Raw genomic sequence first — 19,647 nt, forward strand, 5'->3', positions numbered from 1 at the left:
AGATGCTAAGCCCTAGAAAAGTATGATTTTGAGAAACAAAAAAGTGCTAGCACATTAGAGAAACAAACATCTAGCTCAGCTAGATGTTTGCAGTGATGAAAACTCAAAAAACAGATGAAGCGTTAAGCACTGCTAAAATATGTTAGCACTAAATTACCCAGTACAATTTTAATACTTGTTTAATAGACTCTTGAATTTAGTTTTTTAGCTCTCAAACATGTAAAAAAATTAACCGCGTGGTTAAAATTATATGTTGGCGCATATAATAAATGCTACAAAATAAAAAATTTTCTCTAACAACAATTAGTAACTGCTGACTGCATTCGATAGATAGAATTTTGGAGGTATGTTTATAACAACTAGTAAGGGTTTACTTCTTATCTTAAAAACTTCTATTGCACGGTTCTATTGCAACTGCTATTGCACATTCTTACAAACATTTTTGTTGCACGGTTATTTTGGTGCTCACAGAAGTTAATAACAAAATATCTTTTACAGTTATAATGATAATAGAAATGATATTTAAAAAAATATGCAAAGTCCTTTGTTTGGATACGCATAATCAGTTAGTTGGCATAATCAGTTAGTTGACTTAAGTTATCAGTTTCAACTAATGCTGACTGATTTGAGTAGCAACCCCGGTATCTATATTAGCTTGCACTGGCTTATGTATTGAGCTCTTTTCTTTGAACTGTTAGAACATTCAGTTAAGACCAACTATTTCTACCAGCTGAGAAGTTTGAGCTTTTGTAATTTTGCCGGTTTAAAAAACTTGTCCTCTTTGTACTCATAGTAAACTGAAACGAAAACAGCGAAAATTGACTGCTTTGTTTGCTGAGAGGGTGATTCAAATTTTTAGCCAAACTGATTTTAAGCTGTGTAACTTCTGAGAATTAGAGTGGTGTTTAAACTGCATAAAATCTGCCACCTAAATTTTTTCATGAAATTGCTTAAGATCCACTTTAAAAACCATATCATCTCAAGAGTCATCATATCGAGAACGGCTAATTTGCATTTTCTCTTCAAGCCCTAATTATTAATGCGATGATCTTTTATCCAATTATTTAAAAATAAATCTCTCTCATTAATGTCTGTTTGGCTCGTTGATACTTATCGTTGAAAAAAGACAAGTTTGAGTAAGTTCGCTCGAGAGAAATGTACTTGGTGCGATTTGATCAGTTTTTTCCTACTATTGGTCTAGTTTAAATTGAAAACAAAATGAGGAATAATTTTCCGTTTTGGCGGAAGGATAAGAGTGGGTTGAGAGTTCAAGCAGCTGCGCTGATTGTCTTTTGGCTTCACACTTGCATAATGTTTCGGATTTTCCAACCCATACTTTTTCTTTTATGGCACGAAGAATGGTTTTCCTTTGCTAAATTTTGTTTTTCAACAGTGTGTGACATGCTACAAAATGTTGAAAAAGGTTTCTGCAACGTTGTTCAATTGCTCCTAAACGAAGTTTGAAGCAGTTATTGCAAACGTGTGCGTCTTTTCGCAAATTTTTAATTGACCGTTTTTGCTCTTTTTTAAAGAACATTCTTTCGATTTCAATTCTCGTATGACTTTTTTCACGCTTGACTTTCTGATTTTGGCATGATCTAAATTGCTGTTATTCAGAAATCTAGTCTGTTGCTGAAACAGAATGGATTGTAAGATAGGTATTTACAAGGCCAAGTGGTTGATGCGGCAGTAGAGCACTGTGGAAGTTAGGTGTTCGAATCGAAACCCTCAGTGGTGGAATTTTTGCGTGCATAAAAATTTATCTCGGCTTCAATCCCCTCTGAATTAAATTGCCGCGCCTGTAGTTGGAAAGCAATTTGTTCAATGTTAGTCGGTTTATTTTTTAGTTATAGAAGCGTGCTTAAAGACGAACGTTTGATTGATACCAGAAATAAGAGTAACAAAAAATCTTGCTCTAGAGAAGATAGACAACAAATTTATTTACACCATCTTTCAGTCTGCCCTCAGATTTTTTCAATTGTTTTTGTTCCTATTTGAAAGGATCATTATGAATACGTGTTAATGACCAACCATTGATACTTTGGGTCATTAATGGTTTCATCCACAGAGGCACGTATTTTAGTTTGTCATTTTTCTAAGGTACCCAAGATTCAGTTGACCTTAGGTACGGGACGACAATTCAGTAAAAAATAGGCAAAAGTACGCCTACACCGCTGACTTGCTGAACGTCGTTTTTAGATATTACAAACTGACCTCTTAGCTACTGATGAGTATAAATTAGAAAGAAACCCAATGCTGCTCGTAAAATTGTTTGCATATATTTCGAATTGGAGTGTATAATAGTAAGTGCAACCCTAGATGACCTACACCTCATGCTTGTTAATTGCTCTCTAACGTAGTTTGGAGCAAATATTGTTAACGTTTGTCTTATGCAAAATTTGGTCGGTTGACCGTTTTGTTCTAAAACGATTTCTTAAGTGACTTTTTCACCCTTGTCTTGATTTTTGTAGGACATAAATTCTTATTTAGAAATTAAGTCAGTTGATTTAAGTCAGATTGTAAGACAGGATATCACAAGGGCCTGATAGCCGAGTCGTGAATGCTTCAGTCTAGTAAGCCGGAGGTCGGGGTTAGCGAAACCCTACGTGATTGGAAATTGTTGCACCCATGAAAAATTATCTAGGCTACAGCGCCTCTAAATTAAATTGCCCGGCCTGTTTTGCGAGAGTAATTTCTCTGACGCTAGTCGGTTTATTTGTTCATGGAATCTAAAATGAGTGTATGGCTATCAAATCGCGATCATGGTGCCACAAGTTGTCGGAATCATGGAATAAATACGAACTGATGTATTTCTGATTGTTCTTCACTTTTTCTTCTATTCACTTATTTGAAGTTTTTTCTTGCATAGTGTAAATTATACAGCAGACTTTTATACAATAAGAGTATTTATGATAGTGTATATGTTCTGTAATGGAGTGAGTTTGTTCTGGGGGGGGGGGGGTGTTTTCTTATTGTTTAAAAAAGGTTTTGTTTTTGATTGCAGCTGTTGTACATTTGATAGTGATTTGTGGGATTTGTTTCGTTGCTGCAATTAATTATTCATTCATCACAAAATGAGACGAATGTTTTCAAAGATTTAGTGCTAAAATACATTTTTGCCTTTTATATGGTTTGTTTGATGCTTTTGTTTTTTTAACTCAATTTAACAAAACTATTTCATGATAACAGCATGATCTATAAAAAAAAATTCTCATATAAAATTTACAAAAAATCTTTGACGGAATTTTTTGCAATGAAGACTCGGTGACTGACTATTTTGTTACCAATGTAACACTTAGTTCAAATAAGGAAATATTTTGTAATCAGGAAATATCTCGGTGTGCTATTTTTCGATTCAAAAACAACCATTTTCTCTGCTTGTATTTGTTTTGCAGAGAAGCTTATAGAGCGGTTTTATGGAAAACATTAAATGCGTCACTTGGCGCCCCGCAAAATTATTTGAGATTGTTGACTAAGCAATAACTGCAGAAGGAAAATGTGTAAAATAACACAACGGTTTCTATTTTCACCCACAATTTATATCACTGAAGTAAGCAGAATGGTGAGCTTTATAATTCAAAAGTTTGTGACTTGACCAAGGTAAGTGCTCGAAAAAAGAAGCCGAAAAAAGAGCCTGTCTTACTAAACTGTGGTTGCCTCAGCGTGTGTGAAATACTCACCCAAATGGAACCGAAATAATTTTCAATTATTTTAATTTCAGATTTGACGTACTTAATTGCTCCGAATCTTTGAACCTAATTCGTTGGTGATGTACATCTTTTAATTTCCAATATCAAAGAGGAGAGATGTCAAGTCTCTTATTAGAGGAGAAAATTTTCATATCAGTGGAAGCCAGACCTATTTTTGTGTCCGTATTTTGTAAAATATGCTTCTAACGATCAGTTACGTGATTTAAAGCTAATTGCAGGTTTGTGGCTCTCGTTTGAATGTTTTATCAAAGAAAAATTAAATTGGAAGAAAAATTACGTTGTCCTTTATTTCCGACGTCCCTATCAATTGACCTGAAACTAAAATTGTCCCATTTATATGCTCCTTGACAAAAGTAAACCGACAAAATGCAAATTTACATGGTAAACTGCTGTTTTAGAAGCCAATTTTAGTCAAATTGATTTTGGCCTTTGCTTTTCTTTGTTTATTTCAACGCATATGCAGCAGTTTAGTTGACATAAATTCAGAAAAACTGACAGGCCTACTTACAGAGAAAATCCAGATAGTATTTTGTAAGCAGCAGTAAATAGAGCTCCACGAAAGCTGTTCGTCTTGATCGTCAAGTTGTTGTTTTGAATGCAAATTTTCGATTGAATTGATGGAAGGTATGATCCAGTTGAAATGATTTCCGGTGCAACTCAACTTACTGCTGCTTACAGAAAGAGTAGTAAGTTCTATCTGGACTTTTTCTGTATCTAGACCTGTCAGTTTTTCTGCATCTTAATCTACTTCTCGTGAATGTGAATATATAGAAAATCAAAGGAAATGTCCTAAATTATGGCGATTAGAATTACTTTCGAAACAGGCATTTCACGCTGTAAAATTGCTTTTTATGAGTTTAATTGCTCCCAAGCGAATTTTGAAGCAATTTTTTAACCTGGTTTTTTTTTAAAATGTTTGCTTGACCATTAGAACATCCTTTCGATATCACTTCTTGAGTAACTTTTTGACGCTTAATTTTTTTTTTACTGATTTGGATTGCGCGCATTCAAAAATTCGAATGAAATTGATTGTGAGCAATGAACGTACATAAACCGTGTAGTGTAGAGGTTAATGTCTACTTCTCTCATCCGAGAGGGAGCTGGTTCGAAGCCCTCCCAAGTGAGAAGTTTTTGCACATGAAAACTCCTCCTTCTAAATTGCTTGCCTCGTCCGAGTTAACTCGGCTCATATGACTCGATTTTACTTGAGAACAAATGTTTGTCTTTTTATAGCTGCAAAGCTGTAAGCTGAGCGGAGCTATATTGCGGTGCTCTTGGTTTTTTCGTTTCGTGGTCTGACGCTCTTTTTCGTTTTACATTTGTTCACACAGCAAAGCTGAAAAAGTCAAATTTTCTGAATGACTTCTTCCTCTCACTGACGGCATTTGCGCGCGTAACGTCATTTCTCACTCTCTTTAACAAAAGTATTTTGCGTGATTAGATTTTTATTACAAGTGACTATTTATATTATTCACTTTAAAACTTAAGTTTAATTTGAACTTGTTTAGGGTCAAAGGAACTCATATGTGCCGTAAATGTCCCTAATAAGAGGCTTCTGCGGGATGAATTTTAACAAGCTTTATTAATTTATTGCTGAATGTTTTTACCTAGCTTTTTGGGCGGCGTCAATTTTCTTTCAGTTTAGATGTCTCTGTTTCTCTCTCTATTATATGGCACGCAGATCTATTCTTTCGCAGTTATTCCGGCAATCTGCCGGCTATGTTATTTTTGTACGGTTCATATCTGGTCGTTTATGCGTTTTTGTTTCATCGAGTTTTCGTTTGGCTTTTCGAGTGATCTTTTCACACTTGACATCTTGAGTTTCACGTGATCTAAATTTCTCTCTTTCAGAACTTGAGACGTTTACATTGGGTAATTTTGAATTAATTAAAATTTCTCAATTTATATTTACAATTTTGTGAACTCGTCTGCTATATTTTTGCTGCATGGGGACTAAATTTGAAGATCTTGTTATCTAAAATTTTTAAAATCTAATGTTATCTTTTAACTACCGCCTAATTGTAACTATCATACTGCGTCTTTTGCTAAGGCTCTAAAATGTAGAATTAGAACAGGAGACATCTAATTTTTTAAAGCATTCTCAATTTTTTACATACATTAAAGAATTGTTTATAAAATCTTTTGCACTTAGCTCTTATTTTTAAGCGAGAAAGTTCTTTTTAAAGTTTTTTTCTTTAAAGAGGCATCAAATTTTAAGCTGTGATATTGTTGCAAAATTTAATTTTAGCAACTCAAGAAGTTTCCGTAATTTTATGCACTAATTGTACTGACGGGCTCAAATTTAACGACTAAGTAAGAATTGCCGGAAATTTTTTTCCAGTTTTTAACCCTTCTAGAAGTAGGTAGTACGACTTGTAAGAAACTTGGCAGATTAACATATCACGTTTGAATCTTTGTTTGGCCAGATGCGGACTAAAATTAATTCTGATCCTAGTAAAAGTTTTGATAAATTCACAAAAATTTTACTTTTAATAAGAATTTGATGAAAAAGATTGCAGATGATTTTGCAGAATGTGTGGAATTCAAAGATCAAATTTTTAATTTATAATACCACGATGACCAGGAAAGCTGAATGTTTATATCATACGTTAAATGAGAAAAGTTGTCAGTTAAACAATTATTTTTACATTGAAGGCCTGGTTCCCTAACTAAGCTTAGAGCAAGTGGTCTTCGAGTCTAAGAAGCCCAGTGTCTAAGAAGCTGAGCAAGTTAGTTTACGTAGGATCCAATTTTCTCTATACGCAATTTTCGTCTTATTAACACTATAACGCTACTTCTTCTAGATAAAATGTAATTAAATTTTCGTATGGAACAGGACATTGAACCAGCTGTCTATGACGTAGTTGTCATTGGAGGAGGCATAGCTGGAGTCACTTGTGTTGAGTCACTACTCCTCTTGGAACCCAATATCAGTAGTAGGAAATCTGGGCTTCCATCACAAAGATTTTGACTCATATTTTTACAATTTGATTCTCGATTAGGATCTTTTCCGGGCACTGTTGCCTGTTCCCGGGTAAAACAAATTTTGGTTTTGACTATACCATGTGAACAAACTGTGTATTTTTAAACTGCTAATTGTTCGCATAGTTTAATGAGAGGTGCGACTAGCCATTGTAATTAATTCATACCATTAGAACGGTATAAAATTGAACAATAATACACTACCAACTTGAGGGGGGGGGGGTTGAGGAAACAGCTTTCTGTTCTGGTGTTGTCGCCACTACATTTAACGCCTCATTTATCACTTGATTCTTTCTACAGCAAATCTTTGTTTATAGCAAGTATGCTTGGGGCAGGGCAAAAAATTTAATGCCTACACTAAGCTTTGGGCATAATCAGAGAAGGATCTTATGCACACGACACGCAGAACCTTTTCTTACCTGGGGAGCAACCAATTGGAGCCGCAAAATTTGGAAAGCCGCTCTCCCTTTGGAACATTACAGTCTATAATTGGTAATTTTTACATGTGATAATGCTATTTACAAACTTTAATCAGGTTATGCAAACCATTGTTAATGTAGAACACGCATTAATTTGTTCACATAGTCTAATAATGAAAACAAAGGTTTTCACAATTTGTTTGGCAGAGCCCAAATTTCTTACTACTAACACCTAAGTTGCCCTAATCAGCTGTACTTCGTGTGTGAAGTGTACAACTAATGTTATACCCTTGGGCCAGTTGATGCAGAAGTTTGATGTCGTTGAACAGGACAAAACAGAATTCACTCAACGATTTCCAACTGTCAAATTCCTACATGGTGAAGCTACCAAGTTCAATTCTGACAATCATGTTGTATTCTATCGGTCCTTTGAACTGTCGACGAACTCAGTTGGAAGTGAAGAAGTTTCGTTGAGATACAGGAAACTTTGTGTTTGCACTGGTGGTGAACCGAATGGGGTCGTCCCGAAATTGGATTGTGGTTAGTGGTTTTCAGCGTCGTAGTATACAGAAAGACACTGAATAATTTGAGCTCTTGCTCAGAACCGTGTTTACAATTGGAAGGATCAGATTTTTATTGATATATCTTAGGGTCATGTTAATTATTTTATGAGTTTTCAATTTATGAGGTCTGATCATGAGCCAAGAAGCCACAGAGCGACTTTTCTTAATGACTGCTTCTACTTAGCAGCTTCATGTGCGGGACGTCCTTTGTTACTGCAATCAGTGTGGGGGTTTTAGATCAATCGCGACAAATTTTTTGCTATCGTACTTGACTTACTTAACTCAATAAAATGATTTCTAGACTCATTTATTCATTGAGAACGTAAAATCTTATAGGGCTATGTTGTTTGAAAGAGATTCGTGTTTGAAATTTGATTGGAAAATAAGGATAGAGTTTGAAATCAGATAATCATTTTTTTCGATTGCTCCATTTATGTCTTTAATTTTGGTGGTTATTAAACTAGGAGCTCGCAACAGTCTATTTCGCGGCTTTTATCTGACAACCCGGTGACTATGCTATGTCTTAACATAATTTATCCATTTATAGAGGTTTGTACTTTCAACCTTGGAAGAAAGAATAGTTCTGTTTGGTTTGTAGCCTCAGTGATTGGGATTCGTGATGTTGACAGTGTGGAGCTGTTGCAGAAGAGACTGCAGAGTGCCTCACACGTGGCTGTCCTGGGCAACGGAGGTATCGCCAATGAGTTCGTATGTGAAGTGGAGTCCTGTGACGTCACTTGGATTGTGAAGGACAACTACCTCAACAGTGCATTCCTCGACCCAGGTCACCAGGAGAAAGGAATTCATCTTTTATTGTCACTTTCAGTAATCCATTGTTCATTTTTAGTCACGCTAATCTGTTTTTCGGTTTTGATCGACTCATATTGAGTTAATCAGTTTTTCGGTTTTGATAGTTTCATATTGAGTCGTACGGAAGCTGATGCAGGTCAAATTCAGTAGCTTGTTCTAAAAAAAATTAGGCTTCTCTCAATGTATAATATTTGAGCGCACAAATTTTATGTCTCCATTAGATTACTTGAAAAGTCTTTATCAAACCAATCTCTCGGCTGAAATATATCTATCTGTAATGGCTATTTTGGCGATGTATTAACATGTGATGTATTAATCATGGACTACTTCCACCATTTAGCAACAAAAATCATTATCGCTGTGTAAACGCGCATTAGTTTATTCATACAGGCTTATGAAACCAAATTTTTGCCCGACAAAATTTAGATCAGAATTTTCTGACTCTAGGCGCTTCCGAATTCCTGATAAACAAAATTAAAACAGAAAAGCCCAAATCGTCGCAAAAATACGTGAAAAGACCTCAGTACGAAAGTGGGCACTCGTCAAACACGCACCCTGTCAATGTAACTATTAAGAAAGGACCAGCTCTTGGACCGGACTGGCACAAGGACCTCAAGCTAAAGGGTCTGGGATCGAAAGAAAATGTCAATATCCAGTACAACACCACAATCAAAAACGTCGACCAACAGAAACAGACTGATTGTGATGAAACATATCTCAACATCGAACTGGAAAATGGCCACAAATTCCGGTGCGATTTCTTGGTTTGTGCTACTGGAGTGAACCCCGCTGTCAACATTTTTCAAGGTCAGAATGTCAAGTTCGGCAATGACGGAGGAATAGAGGTCAATGAGTCATTTGAGACTTCGTTGCCCGATGTTTACGCAGCAGGAGATTGTTGTTCGCCAGGGTGGGAAATTTCGCCCTATTGGGTTCACATGCGATTATGGACTCAAGCTAAACAAATGGGAACGTGTGTGGCACGTAGCATAATTGCCAGTTTGCAGAATGAGCCGAAATTACCTCTTGATATTTGTTTCGACGTTTTCACTCACGTCACTACCTTTTTCGGCTTCAAAGTAATTCTGCTCGGAAACTTCAACGCTAAAGGACTTGAAAAAGAAAAGTGTGAAATTCTACTAAGGTGCACTAAAGACATGGAGTATATTAAAGTTGTACTTTATGAGGATAAAATGTGCGGTGCTATTTTAATCGGTGAAACTAATTATGAGGAAACTTTTGAAAATTTGATTTTGAATCAGTTTGATTTGGGATTTATCAAAGATGAACTTTTGGATCCTAATGTAGATATTGATGATTACTTTGACTAATTCAATTGATTGACAAACTTTCTTTCGGGGCATCAAAATACAGCCATAACAATAAATTGTTTTGGTCAGCACTGCCCTACCACAAAACTTTAATAACTGGGACTTTGAAATCTACCCCGACACTGAAACTCCTGTTTTTAGGTACTTTTTTTTCTACTAACAGGTTTCATGATACATTTTGTATTTTTTGTACCCAAATGGAACAATATTAGATGAAACCTTGATATGGCGTATGGAATTTTTTATAGACATTAGGCAAAGACAAACACCAGAACCGACATTTCAAAATCCACTTGACACTATAAAGTAGTCAAATGTCCCTAACATACGACATCGCATTGGAACGGGCGAAATGGATTGCTTTTCATTTCAAGTCGAAGCTCACTGTAAAACAGCTGATTTCTCCCAGCACAGTTACAGTTTTGATGAGGAAGAATTCCGCCGTCTTTTGTCTAAGGTTCTAGTCAATGTTTTTTCTATCAAAATATTTGAGAACAATTGTTTTTCCTCCGAAATTATAACTGTGGATAACTAGCAACTACGTCTATAGGTTATGTTCGTCCCTAAGTTTTGCTTATCAAACAAAGCTTGTATGCATTTCCTAAATCCTCCGTTCTTTTTCGAAACCAAATTTAGTTTAGTTAATTTTTCGTCCGATCGCTTGACTTTTGACTTGTTTACCAAAATTTTTTTACGCTTGGCATCGTGTTTCTTAAGTGATCTAAATAATTATCTCCCATTGACGAAAGTTTACTACTGTAAGTCAAATACAAAGTGCTCCCAAATTGCGTTTGTTTAATTGATCTCAAATAAAGTGTGAAGCAATTTTTGTGAACGTATGTGTGCCTTCTTTATGCAAAGTTTTTACTTGACTCTTTTGTTCTAGAATACTCTTTGACTTCTTGAGTGACTTTTTCTACTTTTCAGTTCTTCCTTTGTAGTGATATAAGTTACTCTAGTTCTGAAATAAAGTTCATTGCTGAAAGGGATTTTGAATGAAACGAAATCAAGGCCTGTATTAGCTGACTGGTTAAGATGTCAGGCTGCCAAGCTGGATGTCCTGGTTCGAATTCCCAATGGGATATGTTTTTCAACCATCACACATTTCAAAGCTACACCCTTCTAAATTAAATTGCAACCGTCTGTAGTTCGAGAGTAATTCATCCGATGTTGGTCCGTATATGTTCTCTCATTTCAAATCTGAGAACAGGTTTATGATACGCTCTATTATCATCATTTTATGCTCCGTAATGAAGTTTGAGGCTGAAGCATGCTACGACTGACCCCACATCCTGACTGAGTCCCGTTTGAGAGCAGTTCGTCCAACATCAGTTGGTCACCCATAAAACATTTCTAAGCTACATCCCTCTAAATTAAATTGCCCTCGTTTGTCGTTCGAAAGCAGTTCATTCGACGTTAGTCAATATATGTTCTCTCATTTCAAATCTGAGAAGAGGTTAATGATACGATCTATTATCATCGTTTTTAGCCCCGTAATGATGTTAGAGGCTGAAGCAGGTTACAACTGACCCCAGACCCCGACTGACTGTCGTTTAAGAGCAATTCGTCCAACATAAGTTTGTTACACATAAAAATTCTCTAAGCTACACCCCCTCTAAATTAAATTGCGGTCGTCTGTCGTTCGAGAGCAATTTATTCAAAGTGAGTCCGTATATTCTCTCATTTGAAATCTGAGAAGAGATTTATCATACGCTCTAATACCAATTTGAACCCATAATGAAATTAGGTGCTGACGCAGGTTAAAATTGAACTCACCTCAAGACTGACTGACCGACGTTTGAGAGCAATTCGTCCAACGTGAATTGTTATGCTTTCTTTAAGTGACAGTTGATATGGATTTATTACTTCAATAAAGGTGGTAAATTGTATAGTCCAAACAATCGAACAATTTCTTTAACTCCGAGTTTTGCTAAAATTTTGGAGTGCCTCCTTTTGATTCAGATGGCAAATGTCCTTGATCAGCGTAAACTAATAATAAAGAGCAATTTGGATTTCGTGCGAAAAGTCGGCAACTAATGCAGTTGTACAACTAGTTGAAACATTTTCGTCTTGTTTAGACACAGCAAAGAAACTGTGGCTCTTTTTTTAAATATTGCTAAAGTATTTCACAGGGTATTTTAAAAAGACTTGAATTATTCGGTTTTTTTTCCGTGGAGCACAGGAAGTGCTATCTTCGTTACTTTCTAACACCAGACAAGAAGTAAAACGTAATAACCCGTTTTGTGATTGCGAAGTTGTATGTTTCGGTGTGCCAAAGAGATCGGTTTCAGTATAACTCAATTTTTTCTTTATACGGGAACAATTTTATAAACAAAATGGACGAAATAATTCAGTTCGCAGATGACGAAAATTTTGTCTGTTTTGTAAAGGAAAGTAGTTTTCATTGAGTAGTCAAAGAAATCTTGCAGAAAACAGACGAATATGTTGAGATGAACAAACTTACTTTGAACGAAAATGAAATCGAATACATATTTTTTGTGGTTTGGGAATTCACGACACAAAATTGCAGATGCCTTGGTTTTCAAATCGACAGGAGCAGCCGACCGAAACGTTCTTTTTGATGAGCAGCCGACCGAGACGTTAAATAGGATGGCACCTGCTATATGATCAATATACCTAATAGGACATCAAAGTGCCGTAAACACACGTTTTTCTTTCGAAATGACCTGCTTGCACACTTGTCTTTTTCAGAAATCTTTTTTCAAAATTTCTCTGAAAAAAACTGCAGCGCATTAATCGGCAGATTAACTGGGCTATGAATGTGTGCTTTCTACGTAAAATTATGACAGAGCATAAGATCTGCTAATACAGATAAAAATCATACCAGATGAACTCATAATAGCAAAAATGTCACATCAAATGTCACACCAGAAAATTTTCACGGGTATCTGAGTCTTCAAGAAAACGGTCGATCAGAACTATTCAAAATCAGGCAGAATGTCGAAACCTTCTTTGGAATATATTCGATTGTTCGCCAATGCGTACAAAAATGGGAAAAACTGTCACAATCGCTTCGGTTAGGAAGAAATGAAAAAAATTGTCAGAAAACATTGAATAATTTTTTGCTTGAATAAATTCCTTTAATTAGTTTTGTGGGAGCTTTCGAAATGTGTCCTTATTTATAAGAAGTTGGAATAAATTTATATTGTGTGTTTTTTAAACAAAATTTGGCTTTTTTAAAGTTTGTGCTTGAACGATTTGCAGTATTGTTTTGTTGAAAGTATTATTAACCGAATGGTTATAATTTTAATTTACTGGTTGCAAAAAAAACATTACGCTTTTTGAACTTTTAGATTTTTTAATTTTGTGCCCACCTCCTGAGTACGTGATGCACCCCTCTGCCGATTACGTTATACATCCCCTTCACATCAAATAACCGAATGGTTATAATTTTAATTTACTGGTTGCAAAAAAAAACATTACGCTTTTATGGCCCATGCGTTTGGAGGGTGCAAAATATTCGCCCATTAATCATTTCCAAACGGAGAAGATCCGAACTTTTTATCGACCTTTGAAGCACCTGGTTGGCTGTACTGGAAGAGATAATACTTTTGAAAATTTTTATTTTGTTCATGTAAAAATTTCATTTTAGCTATTTTTATTTCGGCTGTCCTGTGATTTGATCTTTTGTGTGGGGAAAAATTAATTTTCACGACAACTTTTTATATTCCGAAAATTTTTATGCTTTTTGTTTAATTAATTCTAGTATTAAGATAAAAAGTTTTTCGCAAAATCATTTTCTATTTCCGCAGTTTTTCTCTCAACTCTTTATTTGTCATCGTATATCGAATGGTTTGTCTTCTGTATTGCTCTTAAAATATAATTATTGTGTCTGTTATAGTATATTAGCCGTCGTATCCCACAAAAAAGGAATTAGCATAAATATTTCTGTGTTTATACCACTGGCTTAGTCTTTTTTTGTTTTTTTTTTGTTGACAGAATAGCACAGGTTGAAAACAAAAGCACCTGTGTGAGAAAGAAGATGCATATTAAATTCACATTTATCTAAAATAAACAAACACACCGCAACGTTTTGTGAATTTACAATACATTATACAGAGCTGTGTATTACGTTGATCGAATTGCAAATTTTCAAGCGTGCTTTTTATAAATTGCTCAAAATGTAAATCAAATTGAATTTGAACAAAATATTTTCAAAATATTTGACGCGTAGCAGTTTGCGCAGGCAAAAAATGATGACCCTCGAGTGAAAAAAAGTTAATGCCAGTTTTTTTCAATTATTGGAAATATATGGAATAAAAAATTAAGCAGCGCTTCTTTTTCGTGTATCGCATTTTCTCTTCGCTTGCGTGTCAATAATTCCTATCGATTTTTCGTTTTTTAAAAAGATCATGGCAGCTTTTTATTCCATTTATCAACGCTAATGGCAGCAGCGGATGTTCAGATAACGGATTTTAGTTCTCGAAACAAAGACGGCAGAAAGAAGAAAGCAAAGGCCGCTTGGAACCACATACAAGCATGTATTAAAGAAGGTGAGGAGGACGAAGACCATATAAGTTACCACGTGAACAAACAACAAACCTCAAAAGAGAAAAAAGATAAACAGAAAAGCAAAGTCATATCCCATGGCATGCAGTACAAGAACTCGTTCTCACTCGGGGTTCCGATTCTGTCCGTTATTTTCAACGAAGTCTCGGAAGAGTATGTCGTTTTGGACGAATCGAATACGTTAAGTTTCTACAACTCGCAAGGCAAGTATATATTCAATCAGCTCCTAGATGATGATTTGGTCCAAATTGTCTTCATGGACCACCAAATGCGTTACGCCGGTTTGATTCGAAATGAAGAAGAATCGAATTTGAACTCGACGTTGGTTCTGTATTCTAAAGATCTGGAAGTGTTGTCAAAGTACCACGATAAGATTCCGATCATAACAATTGTTTACAACCCGTTCAAGCGGAAGTTGATGTCAGCTGGGTTTGGGAACATAACTAACTGGGCACTGCATTATGAAGATACCCACCTGGTTCCGGAAGAAACCTGCAACTCGGCAGAAGTTGACAAAGCAGAATTGACGATGATCGCGTTCGAATACAACGCGGGGTATCAACAACGGGTGTTTGCTATTTCACAAAATAACTGTTTTGTGTTTAAAGCCACTACACTTGAGTTGCTACAGGTTAAGAGAAGTTTGCACGTGAGGAATATTTCAAGTGTGTTGTATTTTAACCCTGCTAAGTGCCTGCTGACGGGTTCCATTGATGGATCTATCAAAATGTGGGATGAGAAGTGGTGTGTCAAGGTAAACTGTTCATATTTGACTATCCCTTTAGTGAGTAAAAATCAAATCGGGTCTTTCTCATTATAGCCCCACCCCCCGCTTAGTGGTCATGTAAACTTAAGGCCTTCACCTAATCATGGTAATTATACTAAATTGGGGGAGAACCACCAAAGCGATTGAACTTCTCAATTTTTTTTCTTGTTTTTTGTCAACCTTCAACTTTCGACCTTGGCCAACTTGTCTAAACATGTTTTAAATAGCTCAGATCTATCTTATGATTCCTTCGGCTTTGCTCCTGTGTTTGGGCATAAAATGTATCCCCTCAGCCCGCAAAGCCGAGAGAATCGCATTATCAAATGAATGTTTTTATTTTCTGCGTTTCAATCTTGCTTTGAATAAATAGTACGAATTTTGAACTAAATAAAATTGAACATTGTCATGGTTTAGGTTGTCTTTATTGGTCACAATGACCCAGTAACTGCTCTCAGTGTTTACCCAAATGGTCCGTTCATCATATCATCATCCAGCGATAATTCGATCAGAGTCTGGAGCCTTGAAACCTCAGACGAAGCTGCAATTCTTGAGGTCCATTCTCATGGCAGAATGCTCATTTCCCGGTCAGCCTACACAACCATTGCGGCTATTTTCAAAAAAGAAGTCTTTCTTTACTCAGTTGAAGACTTGTACTCACTTTACACGTCTGTGGGGGAACCCGTTAAGAAAATTACAAAAACTAGTAGATACTTTGACTATAGACGACTAGCGTGTTCTTGCGAAGATGGCTCTGTTCGGATAGTTTGCCCCAATACGGGAAACGTCCTGGGGTCCGTTCTTTTGAACTATGAAGACCGAATTAAAGATTCGTACTATGTTTCGCGACTTAATTACACGTTCTGCTTGCTCAACAAGAACGAAATTGTCAAAGCTAATATGACTTCAAACCCTGCTGTAATCATGGATCGATGGAAATACGCCGAGAAATTTAGAGGTCAAAAGATTTCATGTTTTTGTGTGTACGAACATATAGGAGGCAAAGAAATTCTAAAAGAAGAGTCGAACCAACCCAGTCAAGATGCTTGGAAAGGTTTAGCTAGAGCTGCTAAAACTGAGGAGTTAGAACAAGCCGTGGAAGATGGATCCCCGGAAGAATTCCAAAACCCTGTTCTGATTTTCCTGGGTCGCGACGATGGAGAAGTTTGCATGATTGACATTGAAACCGGTGACGTCACTTGCGAAACGACAGCGCATGAAATGAGCAATATTACGTGTGTTGTTGCGAATCCAGAGTATGACCAGATAATCACAGCTGGCACAGACAAGGTTGTGAAAATTTGGAAGGTCACGCCTTATGCCGAAATGGATCCTTTAGTAGTTCTTTTTCCATTTTTCTTTCCTGGTACCCCTACTCATATTACGTGTTTGAAAAACAAAATCCTGGTTGCATATCAAGATAGCTCAATTGGTCTATACGCGTCGTCTGTTCAGACCCAGGAGCGAACTAGGTTTGACCACGTTAGAACCGACGACCATACGGACAAGGTTATTTCGACTGCGGCCAATGTCAAAATGAAGTTATTTGCAACCGCGTCGGAAGACGAAACAGTTCGAATTTGGAGCGATCATAGTCGGCTAATCAGGGTTCTTCGTTTGAACGCGCCCATACATAGTGTGGAGTTTGCAAACGACTCGGGCGATTTGCTGGTGGGTATTGGCGATCATTTGTACAGAATATACCACACGAGGTATTTCACCAAGTCCCTTTTGTACAAGGCTTTAACCGTTGGGACTGACGACTTGAAAATCGAGACTCCAACTCCCTATGACGAGTCAAGGCTCCAATCCCTGGACATGGTTGATGTAAAACGACTCAAAGCTGCCCACTGTTCGGAAATGAATTTCATCAATTATGAAGACAAATTACCACCCAAGGAACAAGAAGTTATTGATAAAGAGCTAGAGGAAGAAAAAACTAAGTTTTATGAACTTGCGAAGCGAGACGCGGAGCTTGAAATGTTACGTAATGGGCAGTACGATGCGTTGAAGAAATCTAAACGTGCGTACGACGAGCGCGTGAAACAAATTGCCTTCAAAAAATATCTTTCAATGTTTTTTCAACACGTCAAAGTTGATTTGCCGAAATTGGAGGATAAATTCAACCGCGGTAACACCAGAATTGATCAGAAAACAAGAACCCAACCCCCGTTGTACTCGAGTAAAGCACTGGTTGAGGATTCTGGATTTTTCCCACCGTTGAGCAAACAAGGAAAAGAACTGCCACCTGTTAATGTTACTGGATATCTTCCAAACTCAGTTGCCCTCAAATCTTTGTACCCGGATGACGTTTTGAAAGAACACGAAGACCAGTTCAAACCTCGTGAATTCACAGCTGAAGAAATTGAAGAGATGGAATTTTACAACCGCCTGCGAATCAGAGATGACGTTATTGATGAGAACCTTGGACTGGAACCCGAGGAACTACCTCCAACGCCTAAGATTGTAACCCAGGCAGGTGGTAAATCAGATTTGATGGAAAAGTTGCAACAAGCAGCGCGAACCCCCTCGCCATCCCCGGAACCCGAAAAAACCGAAGCAGAACTTGAGGCTGAGGAACGAGAAGCTAGAGTTAAAGAGTTAGTTGATGGTGCTGCAAATAAAGAATCGAAAGAGAAAGAACTAGTTGCAGAGAAAAAGTCGAAACCGGTTCGAAAGTTCATATCACGTCCGAATCAGAAAACGCCAGAACCTCAAATACCTCCAAAACCAATCAAGACAACTTCGTTTTATTTTGATGATTATGAAGAGAAAGAGCCGGACGAACTAAAACCTCCGACCCCATTGCCCGACTATATTACCAAAAATCGTGGACAAGATTGGTACGATAAGTTTTTCCCAAACTTGAACGAGAGAACCTTCCCGAAACCCTGGTATCCCGGTGCATTTGCTCAAATGATGTTGCGATATATCAAGACATGCGAGATCCAATACAAGGCTCCGATGGTCGAATACCTGAAAGATTTGCATCAAGAATGGGATTTGAAAGATATGCTCGATGTGATTCTCGAGTCAATACTTTTTGTGTTGAACAAGTCGGACGCTCCGAGTGGCGAAAATGTTTACGGACGTTTGTTTTTCCAATCATGCCTTAGGCTTTTCTTAGCTATGAACAAGTTCGACTTTGAGGTTGTCGTTGAATGCATGGCTATATACTTGGAAAAAGACGCGGTCACCAAGAAAATGGCGATTGACACGTTCAGAAAAATGGGCGTTGAAGATACCCAGAAATATTTCTACAAAAACATGGAATCTTGGACGTTGCCAGTCACTGGGGATCCGGGCTACAAACGGGAGATTTCGGACATGTCTAAAGACTGGCTTCGTGAGTGGATGCGAAAACTGTCGGAGCAAGTTGAGTACGTCATTGACGAGTTGAAATGCGGAAATATGATTCTTCCGGGACCCATCGGGAAAAAGTTCCAAAAACAGATTAAATTCACGAGTTCAGACCTCCCAGAACCGACTCGATCAGTAATTGTCGTCCTTGAGCGACTTCCAGAAGATATCGTAGATTTCATAACACCAATTGAGGCTATCAACTACTATGCAGAATGCGAACTCCGCGACTTTTTCGCCAAAACTGACGATGTCCGCCAAGAAATGATGGATACATCAAATAGAAAGACTGTTTTAGTGCTACCAAAAGTTCCAGTTGACCGAAGTCTGGCTAGAATTGGCGAGTTGCATACCAGCAAATTGAAGCCAAGACGAGAGGGTACGAGGGCCGACGCATTGAATCTCTCCCGGGCGAATAGAAGCGACGTGTTCTCTCGATTCACGACCCATATCAATTTACCCTTGAAGAATGTGTACATGAACCCATTTGGAGACGAAGTTGATGAATATATGTACCAATTGCAACAACAGCAACCCATTTTACTGATGCTGAAGTCTAACCAGAAATACTTTGTACCTGAACAGTCAATTCCACCGCCTTTGTAAACGGTCACTAATTCAGATTAACTTACTTATTAGAATTCCATTCTTAAGCTTATTTTAACAGTTTATTTCTTTCGCCTTGTTTTGAGAAAACTTTGCAATACGAAAACACAGATGCTTAAGGTAAACGTTTTTAAGTTTAGGCCCAATATTTCATGCACCTCCTATTAATATATATTCAAATCTAATTTTGTTTTTGGAAATACTACTATATATACGTATTTTGAAAATAGTACCAAAGCGGAGGTTTGAAATTATTGAATTTGTAGCAATGGCGTTTTTCTACAAATGTAAACGCCATTAAAGTTCTTTTAACATTTATTGGAGTTGGTCTATATGAAGGAATCTACCATTTTTATTTCTTCAAAAGTTTAGCAAATCTTCTGGCCGTTATTATTATATTAGTCACCTAGATAGTAAAAAGGATCTTGTTCAGCGGTGTTCTACATATGCGGAAACAAGTTCTCTAGTCAAAGGATTATATTCAGTAAAGATTTTTGTTACAGTTTTTTTGATGATTACATATTTGCGGGTAACCGTTTTCAACTTGTTCAAGGACTTGAGTCAAGTTTTCAT

General features: G+C 37.0%; 2 protein-coding genes across 4 annotated transcripts in view; one reads left to right on the plus strand and one right to left on the minus strand.

Moving 5' to 3' along the window:
- Positions 1–19,150, plus strand: part of LOC142356023 (uncharacterized) — a 214,018-nt gene extending 194,868 nt beyond the window's left edge. The window contains exons 2-5 of one of the 3 annotated variants that reach the window (XM_075408018.1): positions 6,512–6,646; positions 7,349–7,651; positions 8,273–8,499; positions 15,526–19,150. In XM_075408018.1, coding sequence (XP_075264133.1) covers positions 6,538–6,646; positions 7,349–7,651; positions 8,273–8,499; positions 15,526–19,074 — 4,188 coding nt within the window. In that variant the 5' untranslated portion in view covers positions 6,512–6,537 and the 3' untranslated portion in view covers positions 19,075–19,150. Of the gene's footprint in view, positions 1–6,511; positions 6,647–7,348; positions 7,652–8,272; positions 8,500–13,469; positions 15,100–15,525 lie in introns of those variants that run through there. The other 2 variants (XM_075408023.1, XM_075408013.1) reach the window with 2 other exon arrangements.
- LOC142355291 (ran-binding protein 9-like) overlaps positions 1–19,647 on the minus strand; it is a 281,185-nt gene that overhangs the window by 218,239 nt on the left and 43,299 nt on the right. The gene's annotated exons all lie outside the window — the stretch shown is intronic.

This window comes from Convolutriloba macropyga, chromosome 2 (assembly GCF_964194025.1).
Source record: "Convolutriloba macropyga chromosome 2, txConMacr16.3, whole genome shotgun sequence".
Classification (NCBI taxonomy): domain Eukaryota; kingdom Metazoa; phylum Xenacoelomorpha; order Acoela; family Convolutidae; genus Convolutriloba; species Convolutriloba macropyga.